Below are 10265 nucleotides of genomic sequence, written 5' to 3' on the forward strand. Positions count from 1 at the left end.
TCCTAGGGTTTTCTCTCCATTCATAGCATAGCCGCCGTTAAAAGGCCCGGCTTCCTGGCACATGAAGCAAAACCGGCGGAGGCATTCTGCGGCGGACTCCTTGATACCCTTATCTCCCCTGGTTCTCGATTCCTCCTCGTTTTTGTTAGCTTGCTTTGTTCAAGTTGTTTTCTCGTTGTGATTTGTCTTCTTTGTTGCCTATCGTTGTTTAATCTTTGGAGCAGTGATGAGACCATGCGAGTATGATCTTTGAGATGTGATTATCAATCTCTACATTGCTACGTTCTTGCTGAGCTCCTAGCGCCTTGAGCGCCGATTCAGGGTTTAGGGCTTAATCTGGTGTTACTTGGAGTATTCGAAAACAGGGGACAAAATCTTTTCTAGACTTCTTGTGCCGTCAGTTCGATCTATCCCCCTGATGTCGTTTGTCTTTCGCCATTTTTTTTTAAAAGTAATTGTTTCTTTTTCGCCAATAACAGGTAAGAGGGATAATATATCAGCAGTAGAGATAATTTCCCCAATTGTCTGATTAATACATGATGACATGCTGAGACTAGATCTAGGACAACTACAGAAGAATTCAACTATCTTGCCACAGCCTTCAGATACTCTGATATTAGCATTCTCATAGTCATAGTCTCGAAAGACAACAGACTCTGTTAACCTAACATGACTCTGGGACTCAACAGAACTAAGAAACAGAGCGTAGTCTTCGGATCCATCCACTCCACCCTCGAGCTTCCATCCATTGCTAGTTGAACCCTGCATGTGTTAGCAGAAAGTTTCAGGTTATGTACTGAAAATAGTTTAAGTCTGAATCGAAGCTCACAGCCTGAAAAATGCAATTTCTGACGAGCTATGAATCAGGACGCACCCAGCTTGAGTTCCAGGCCGTTGCTTAGCGAGGTCGACCCTCCTTCCTCGTTGTTCAGGGCCTGAGAATGAGCAAGCTGCAGACAATTGTTACAATAACATGTGAAGATTAGGCTCTGAATTGCAACCACATACGAAGATTAAGAACTCCTTGGAAAACAAGGAAGCGGACACAATGCCGAAATTAAAGCTCACAAAGCAAGCAAAAGCGATGTGCTCTCAAAGGGAACGCTAGCAGCCAGTTCATCTCATCGAGGCTCCGTCAGCTCCCTGTACATAGCATGATGCAGCTGCTTGTGACACTGTAGTAAAGCGAAAGCTATGCCACCTTCAGCTTGAAGGGATTGTATGGATGGGTCTACATGTCGTAGCCTGGCTGCCGTTGCGTCACTTTCGGCCTTGTAATGGAGCAGCCATCGTGACACTAGGCATTGAGTAGCGCATGCCCGGTTCCTCTGAATGGATGGACCGCTATTTCCCTGTCTATTTTCGTAGGGAATCATCCTATTATACTGAGGGGAGAGGCATGGAAGAAATGCCTATTCTTGCTACGGCTTGTATACAGTACATAGTACCTTTGTAGACTGTATCAGACCATAAAGCCTCCTCCAAAGATTATAGCTCCTAAATATTTTCTTATATTTTAATAGGGAAGAGAAGAGTTATCTCTTCGTAAAAAGATATTCTCGTACACGCACTTCAAGATTACGTAGGGATAATATAGGATCATTCATATTAATATTATGAGCTATTTGTTTTTAAGTACTTAGAGCTAGTTACAAGTCCATACCATTGGAGGAGGCCTAAGGAAGTCCTACTCTCTACTGCATCTCAAAAGGAAATGGGAGAAGCATCAGCGCTACTCTCTTGAAAATGATGAGACTGAACTCAGAGTGTTGTTGAATAAAGTCCTCAAACAAGCTGTGAGGGTTTGTTTGCTTATACGCTAAACTCTCTTTGGGTAGGCAGATTTACCCTTTTCGTAATTGATTTGTTGGTTCTGGCAGTCGTTTTGCAGGAGTAGGTAAAACAGTACTCATCATGGAATTAATCAATAACATTGCTGCTTGAAAAAGTTAGCCTGGATCTTAGGAGGAAGCCGCACATTAACCCAAGTACCAGCAAACAGCAGGTGTTGGTCATTATCGAGCAGTGATTCAAAGTTACTTCTGACTGCCCAGCCATCCAGCACTGGTGCAGTGCTGAGTAGTTCAGAGAAAGAGAATCAGTGCGTCTGACTCAAAGATTCGGTAAGGTATATTCTGTGCGGAGAAACTCCTGCGTCGAGTGAGAACTCTTCATTTGCAAGTATTGTATTTAAGGAAACACAGTGAAAATGAAATACTAGGAAACTACTCCTACCGGACTAGAAAGTACTAGTAATTGAACAAGAAAATGACGACAGAGGAGGCACATAAACGATTACGTGTTGTTTACCTTGTCGCACAATCCGTAGCGCTCCTCCTGCCGCCCCCTGATCTGCATGAAAGAAGAATGGAACAGTCATCATCAGAAAATCGCAGAGCTGCGGCAGGAGCAACGCTTGAAGGTCTCAAGGCCATGCGTGCACGTACGATGTTCTCGAGGTAGGTGATCTCGCCCCCGATCTTGCGGTCCTTCTCGGAGCGCACCTTGTGCATGGCAGCCTCGAGGTTGTGCTCCAGCAGCTCCAGCGACGGCACCGTGTACTTCTCCCCGTCGTCCACCGTCATGAACCGCAGCTCCTTCTCCATGAGCTCGCACATCTGCTCCACCTTCTCCAGCTCCGCGCGACGCTCCTGCATGCCAAACCATCCGTCGTCATCATTTACCTCTCCTCCTCTCCATCGAGCAGAATCAATAAACTAACTCATCTCATGCATTAGCTAGCTGTACCACTTGTGTACAAGTACTCACCTGGCGGATGTCTGTCCAAACCTTGGTGTGCGTCGCGGCCTCGTACCTCTCGACCAGATCCTTAACGCTGCGAGATCGAGAAAGAGACACGCTTCTAAGCATAGAGCAAACATGCATGTACTGGTATGGTAAGCATGGCGAGGAAGAGAGAGGGGGGTTGCTTACGAGGGCACGGTGGGCGAGAGGTAGTGGTAGAGCTTGCCGGAGGTGGAGAAGAGGAGAAGCAGCAGGTCGACGTCGCAGAGGACGGAGAGCTCCCTGGCCTTCTTGAACAGCCCGTCCCTGCGCTTGTAGAAGGTGGACTGCCGCTGCGTGGGGTTCTCGATCCGCTTGATCTCGCTGCGGCCCCTCCCCATCCTCTCTCGCTCCCGCCTTGACTCCTTCCCAAACTCCCGCCGCCGCGGCGTTGCGAGAATATGGAAACCCCGCGGGAGCTAGTGCTGCCGAGCTGCTACCTCGATCGGCCCGGCCGGCGCTACTACTGCGAGCAGCTCGCGGGATGTAACAGTTTGGGAGGGGAAGGTGTGGCGAGGGGAGCGAGACCGTGCGTGCTTCCTTGCTTGCTTTAAAGAGGGTGGGGGCGAGAGGGAGAGGGCAAGTGCTCGCCTGCTCGGAGTAGCGAGACATGATAGCCTACCTCCTCTACGCTCTAGGTAGCTCCGTCTTTGTGTCAGCCGGTGCGTGGCTGCCCGCGGTTGGTTGGTCGCTCGCTTCGCGTCGCAGCTGCTGCAGCCTTGCCGGATGCAGGGGGAGGAGGGAGCACGGCTGGTGGAGCACTGGCACGGCGACGTGCGTGAAGCGACGGAGACGTGTCGAGGACAGGGGCAGTGGATCCATCCATCCGTCGATCCATCAGCGTAGCAGCTGCCGCTGCTGCATCCTACGTTGTACCAGTACTGCGGCGCGACGTAGAGTAGTGGCTTCTGGGTACGACGACAAGTAAGCGCGTACGATCGAGCAGTAGACGTGACCTCTGGCCTTTTCTTTGCGGTGTTTGCTTTGCTTTGGTCCTTCTCCCAATGCGTGCATGTGCCATGTGGCGCTGTAAATTTTGCACTGCCAACAGGATAGGGAGTACGCCTACATATGCCTAGGAGGAAATTTCAGCGGCTACCTGCCAATGCAGTACTTGGCATTTCTTTGGAATTAGAGATTGTTTTGTGGATAGCATTTCTTTGGAAGTTTGGCCTTGGCTGCTTTTCTGGTAAAGGAAAATTAGGATAGAACTCATGGTAACTACTTTTTATTCTTTGGCTAATTTCAATACTTGGTATCACAACACAATTGTTCTACCTAAGATTATCATGCCACTTTTAAAACATTATTTGATGCGTGAAAGGAACTTCTAGAAAGATGTGGGTTCTACTGTTGTTTCCTAGGCTACCAAGACAATCCATACATTTGCGAGTTATCTTAGTTCAATTGGTTTAGGTTAGTTATGGTGGAGCTTGCCAATCACCATTCGAGTTCACGTCTTCGTCTCAGACACAAATATTTCTAGATTAATTCTAAAAAAATAATATCACAAATTTATTTAAGAATTAACGACTCCATTTTTCCAGTGGTAAGTGATATTTTCATTGACAGGGAGGTATCTGTAGAGCGTCTACAATATCTGTACTATTTCTTCGCAAAATAAATTGCCCAACATGCTTGTGCCATGAGATTGGACACAAAATATGAGGTGGTTTCTGTATATTGGATATTGAGCTCAATCTATATATCAACAAAGAGACTTCGTTTTCTTTTCTTAAATCCCATGCCACGTCAAAATAAATCTACGGGATTCTTATTAGATGTCTCATACTGTCCACTGGGATTAGACTTAGAACCCATACGATTGGTTGCCTTATCTTCTCTAAAAAAAAATCAAACTCCGTCTCCCCTCTATATTTGCGTCTCAACATATATCATTTTCAATATACTTATTTGTATTTCTACAGCAATCGAATCAAACACTCCATATAAAATTGTGACGCTATATTTCACTCCATAGAAAAGGCTTTTTCGAAGGCATGCACGCGGCATGTTCTCTTTTCCAGCTTGCATATCATCACCTGACAGAACAAAAAGTCGGTGTTGTTGTTGACGGAGTGATTTCCCCATTAGTCCACGACCATCCCCGCGCCGATCCGACCGAGATCCGCTTGAGCTGCAGTTGGTCGACCCCCATTGTACACGGTTGCTATTGCTATACTGTTAGCTCTGTGTGCCCGCAGGGCAACCTTTTACCTTTTGTCCTGTCCTTCCCTCCCTGGCCGCCTCCATTCCCGCCCGTTCTCTCTCGATCTTGTGCTAACCACTGAGCTGCTCGTCAATCATGGAAGTCTCCAGGCTCCAGCAGCTTCCCGTTTGAGCTAGAGCACAAGTTTATCGCGGGCAGCTCCACATGACTGTGAGGCCGCGAATAGGACAGGCCGGCCGCCGGCGGCAAGAACGGCAACGCCATCCCGGAACGGCAAAACGCCCGTGGCCGGTGGGTGGGCGGGGAGTGTTGAAGCACACCTGGGACCGTCTTTCCATGGGATTTTGTAGGATTCGGGTCGGACGGGGCCGAGGACGGCAAGTGGCAGCCAGCGGTCGCAGCCGGCAGCTCAGCTATGAGCTACTCCTCGCAGCAGCATGAGCACGGTGTGGCTGGCAGATGGCTCTGCCTGCTTTACTAGAGGCTACACGGCTAGTACACGCTACTGCTCGCCTAGGTCTAGTGCAAGCGTACAGGGAAGAGAAAGACGACTCCTCGGGGTCACTGGGCCGCAGCAGTAGCAGCAGTGCAAGGCAAGCCGAGCAGGCGAGCACTGGTTCTCTCTCTCGGACGGCCGCTGCTCCTGTGACTGACGCGACGCGAGGACTGCAGCTGACGCGACCTATCGTCTATCCTGCGTGCGTCTTGAGGTGGCCACTGGCCAGACCACCTCCTCATGGAGTCATGGGTGCCATGCCATGGCCTCATGGTGGCTACTGGCTAGGCAGCGAGCAATCACTACTCGCTCGATCGACCATAAACGCTGGGCACTTGGACTAGCTTAGCTTCGTGGTGCGCTGCGCTGTAGGCACATGGCGTCCTGCCAGTGCGTGCAACGCCGAATAATTGTGTGGAGCATGTACGTACAGTAGTCTCCACGTATGCACTGCCTTGCCTGCATGACACTGTGGACTCTCTCCGTCTTTTCTTTTGAATTCGAACGCTTGTACGTGTCGGTCGCAGTGGACCAGCAGGCCGGTTCATCAATTCATCATACTGCACACGTGACAGTACACTGGACGGGAAGATGCGTTATCGCAAGTGCTTCCGATTTGGATTTTAGCCTGAATGTCATCAGTGATCAATGTAACTTTAGCCGACGATTTGATGGCCTGCACCACTGTAGCATCCACTTCTTTATCGCACAAGGATGTCTTCAACTGAAAACAGGCCCAGTGCCCCAGTTCCACGTTCATAGCTGGAGTTCTGGGCGCAGATTGACTACCGTTTTATGGACGTTTATGCGTTCAATTTGGGCCTACTCCGTAAGATCCAACCATCATTGTCTAAGATTTATGAAACACCTCCGCAACATTGTGAGTTTGTGCCGAATAAAAGATCTGTAACGATGGACCGTGACCAAGCACAGCCACTCTTTGGTTGTTTCAGCCTGCCATCCCAGGTGTAGTACCGAAACGAGCACATTGTAATCTTGCGAGGCAAATGCACACGATCAACTGGCAAAAGGAAGTAGACTAGAACTGTGTTAGATCGGAAACAAATAAAATGTATCCCATATATAGCATCAATATGTAGCAGAAGGAGGTGAGAATCAAACATCAGTTAGTTGTGTAACAACCTCCTCCACTAGCCAATATTTACTCCTGCTATATCCCATGGAGATTCTAAAAATTCACTATACATGCTAAGTGCAAATTCGGATGTACCAATTTTCACAATAGGTAAGGCAGTAGTTACGATAATGGTTATGTACTTAATAAGCCCTAGCAAAGATTAAGTCATTTCTATTCAAAGAAATAAATACTTAGTTATGTCCATAATGACACAATTTTGCAATGTCCACCTTCAAATATAAGGATTGTGCATTATCGTTGCAACCATATAAGATGCAATTGTGCCATGTCTACCTTCAAATATAAGAACTATATCTTATTGTTGCAGTCGTTCATGAACAAAGAACTAAGGGATCACAAAATAAAGATAGAGACATTTATTCTGTATCCTAACTGCGAATAAACAAAACATAACAGGTCATGCTACTAGAAAATTAGACAAGTCAGCATCACAACTAGTAGAGTGGGTGCTACTATTGACATGCTAGTATGCATAGATGATGCTGAGACAGGATGATCACGTGAGGGTCTTGGTGCTAGGGCTGGCACTAAGAAAGGAGGCAATTCTTGATCAGGTGATAGCGAGGTAGGTGAATCGGCAACTAGACCAGGAATAGATGGATACTGGGTGTTTGTCGGGGATGGTGCCAAAGATGGTTGCGGAGAAGGTGAGTGTGAAAGTATCATGGAAGGAGAAGGTGAAGGTGGGTGAAGAAGATGTATTGGGGCTTGAGAAGGGCTATGCATAGGGGATGGCTTAGTGATCAATGGTGATGGAGAAGGGGAAATATGGGGTAAAGACGGTGGATGGGCATGAACAGATGGTGGTGAATTCTTGGAACTATGAGGAGACAACAAAGGTGAAACGTGAGATGAAGATGGTGGAAAAGTAGGGCTATAAATTGGCACAACTTTAGCGTTTGTGCGAGATGGCAAAGGTGCATGCGAAGATGAAGAGGGTGCAGGAGATGGTTTTGGTTGCATCTCTAGAGATGGTGGTGGTGGGTGGGTGCGTGATGGTGTAGGTGGTAGAGCAATCCTAGGATTTTGTGGTTTTGGAGCCAATGATGGAGCGAGGGAGGATGAGGGTGATTGTGCTAGTGCAACATTAGGAGGTTGTGGGTTTGGAGAGGGTGATGGTGGGTGCAATGAACGTGTTGGTGCTACCATGTGCGGGTGTGGTCCTGGAGCCAGTGATGGCAGGTGCGATTGTGATGGTGTGGGAGCTACCCTAAGTGTTTGTGATTTTGGAGGTGGTGATGGAGATGGGGAGGGTGATGGTGAATGTGTTGGCACCATCATAGTGTACTTTGGTTTTCGAGACATTGATGGTGGGTAGGTTTGTGATGATGCTGGTGCTGGAGCAATCCTATGGGTTTGTCGGTTTGGAGTTGGCGATGGACGTAGGAAAGAGGATGGCGAAAGTGTTGGTGTCATCGCATGGGATTTCAAGTTTGGAGCCACTGATGGTGGGTGGGTACGCGATGGTGCGGGTGCTGAAGCTACCCTTGGGATTAGAGGTTTTGTATACGATGTTGGAGGAAGGGATGAATATGGTGAAGGTGTTGGTGCTGCCACAACTGACTTTGGTTCTAGAGTCGATGATGGTGTGTGTGTGTGTGATGGTCTTGGTGTTGGTGATGTTGCTACTGTTGGTGTTGGTGTTGGAGCTACCCTAGGGTCTTTTGTTTTTGATGGTGGTGATGGAGGGATGGAGGAGGAAGATGGATGTGGTGGGGCTACCATAGAGGAATTTTGTTTTGGAGCTATTGATGGAGAGGGGGAAAAGAGTGGTGAATTTATTTGTTCTATGTTAGGAGGTTGCACCTTTGGATGTGATGGTAGTGGGTTGGAGTAGGACAATGAAGGTGTTGGTGCTACTATAGGGGGTTGTGGTTCTTGAGGCGGTAATGGTGGGTGGGTACGTAACGGTGCAAGTGCTGGAGCTACAACAGAGATTTTTGGCTCAAGTGCTTGTGATGGACGGTCATGGGAGGATGGTAATTGTGTTGGTGATGCTGTAGGACGCTGTGGTTTTGGGGGTAGTGATGGTGGGTGTGAATGGGACATTGAAAGTTTTGGTGATACCGCAGAGGGTTGTTTTGGAGATAGTAATGGTGGATGGGTATGTGATAGGTCAGGTGGTGGAGCTATCCAAGGGGTTTGTGGTTCCAGAGATAGTGATGGGGCATGTGAGTAGCTTGGCGAATGTGTTGGCGCTAATTTAAGAATTATATCCGAAGATGCTAATGGAGGGTGGGAGTCGGATGGTGAATGTGTTGGTGCTACTTTAGGAGTTTTCTTTGGAGATGGTAATGGCGGGTGGTTGTAGAGTGGCAAATGTGCTGGTGCTACTTTAGGAGTTTTTTCTTGAGATGATTGTGGAGGATTTGACACTGAATGGTTAGGTGTTATACTAGGAGGTTGCACTTTAGGGAATGGTGCTACAGAAGAACTAGTGCTAGAGTTTTGCCATGGGGAAATAGTTGGAGGTGGAGCACGTGGTTGAGGATTTGGAGATAGGGATGGAGAAGGAGACAAGGAAGAAGTTTCTGTTCTAGATTTAGATGTCGGGGAAGAAGGCATTGTGCTAGTTGGCAATGGTGAACGTGAAGGTGTGCGAGGTTGTGGCTTTGGAGACAACGATGGAGATATTGGTGCTGGCAACGAATGTTCATGTGGCAAATGTGATGGTAAAGGTGGTTCTGATAACTTATAAGTCGGTGATGGGGTGAGAGATATATGGTTTGATGGAACCGGCGCTAACGAAGGAGCATTCGGAGGTGGCGCATGTGAATGTGGCTGGGACGAATTCGCTGGCGACAGCAAAGGTGGTACCGATGACCCCTTGAGAGGTGAGGCTACTAGAGGAGGCTTTGCTATGTAATAGTCTGGAGATGCCGCGATGGAAATGGACGGTGTAGGGGCCGGTGACAGGGAGGGAGCCTGTAATCCTGCCGGCGGTTCCGCCGTCTCAGCCGTCACGACCACCGTCAGCTTCTGGCCCTGCTTGCATCGGCCTGCGTCCCCGCTGATGAAGTAGAACGGCCCGGTTCTGGCCAACACGTACGCTGAGTCGCCGTCGCGCAGCTCGTCTACGGGATCCTTCACGTCGCACGTGTCGTAGTGGCGCTTGTCCACGACCAGCACGGAGTCCACGCCCTTCTTGTACCTGAACACTAGAAAGAATCACAAAATACACACACATCAACAATTCCTGCGATCAAATACTTGGCACTCGATTAATTAGCATGTAAGCATGTTTATGGCTTTACGCTTACCAAGGGTGTCAGTGACCTTGAATTGGTGGCGGGCGGCCCAGCGGCCGTAGCTCTCCGCCGGCTTGCCGACCCAGCCGTCCTTGTCGCCGACGTAGAACACGTCGCCGTGGGAGGCGGCCGCCGCCGAGGCCGCTACGAACGCTGCGAAACCCAAGGCCAGAACGAGGCTAATGACATCACTACTACAAGGACTCATTTTTGGTGACATCGATTTGAGATGTGGCTGTGTGAGCACACACGTATATGCACAAATGTGCAGTGTGGCAAGAGATTCACTCGAGGCTAAGCTTATAAATACATGGCGGAGATAAGCTCACCGTGCATTGAGGTAACAGGTGAAGCTAAGGGTTCGCAACAGAAGCAGAGCTGCTTCTTCCACGAAGTGCACCGGCCCAT

At 48.7% G+C, this 10265-nt stretch overlaps 2 protein-coding genes across 2 annotated transcripts; both read right to left on the bottom strand.

The window, feature by feature from the left end:
- Positions 1 to 480: 480 nt before the first annotated feature.
- LOC117854529 (MADS-box transcription factor 32) lies at positions 481 to 3334 on the bottom strand. The gene is made up of 6 exons (XM_034736749.2): positions 2935 to 3334; positions 2770 to 2836; positions 2448 to 2651; positions 2311 to 2352; positions 875 to 950; positions 481 to 762 (listed from the first exon to the last, which is right to left on the bottom strand). Exons 1-6 carry the CDS (start codon positions 3123 to 3125, stop codon positions 752 to 754), a joined length of 591 nt encoding a protein of 196 aa, XP_034592640.1. The 5' UTR covers positions 3126 to 3334; the 3' UTR covers positions 481 to 751.
- Positions 3335 to 6811: 3477 nt separating this feature from the next.
- Positions 6812 to 10265, bottom strand: LOC117858230 (uncharacterized). The gene is made up of 3 exons (XM_034741260.2): positions 10187 to 10265; positions 9870 to 10010; positions 6812 to 9767 (listed from the first exon to the last, which is right to left on the bottom strand). Exons 1-3 carry the CDS (start codon positions 10263 to 10265, stop codon positions 7015 to 7017), a joined length of 2973 nt encoding a protein of 990 aa, XP_034597151.2. The 3' UTR covers positions 6812 to 7014.

The sequence above is a fragment of the Setaria viridis genome, chromosome 5, assembly GCF_005286985.2.
Source record: "Setaria viridis chromosome 5, Setaria_viridis_v4.0, whole genome shotgun sequence".
Classification (NCBI taxonomy): domain Eukaryota; kingdom Viridiplantae; phylum Streptophyta; class Magnoliopsida; order Poales; family Poaceae; genus Setaria; species Setaria viridis.

Excerpts from the sequence above, each read along its gene's own strand:
- LOC117858230 (XM_034741260.2), bottom strand. The coding sequence starts at position 10,265 with ATGGGCCGGTGCACTTCGTGGAAGAAGCAGCTCTGCTTCTGTTGCGAA. Across the intron at positions 10,011-10,186 it reads ACCTGTTACCTCAATGCACG|CGTTCGTAGCGGCCTCGGCG; the intron begins GTGAGCTTATCT and ends TGGGTTTCGCAG. Across the intron at positions 9,768-9,869 it reads CAAGGTCACTGACACCCTTG|TGTTCAGGTACAAGAAGGGC; the intron begins GTAAGCGTAAAG and ends GATTCTTTCTAG.
- LOC117854529 (XM_034736749.2), bottom strand. The coding sequence starts at position 3,125 with ATGGGGAGGGGCCGCAGCGAGATCAAGCGGATCGAGAACCCCACGCAG. Across the intron at positions 2,652-2,769 it reads TTTGGACAGACATCCGCCAG|GAGCGTCGCGCGGAGCTGGA; the intron begins GTGAGTACTTGT and ends TTTGGCATGCAG. Across the intron at positions 951-2,310 it reads GCTACGGATTGTGCGACAAG|CTTGCTCATTCTCAGGCCCT; the intron begins GTAAACAACACG and ends AATTGTCTGCAG.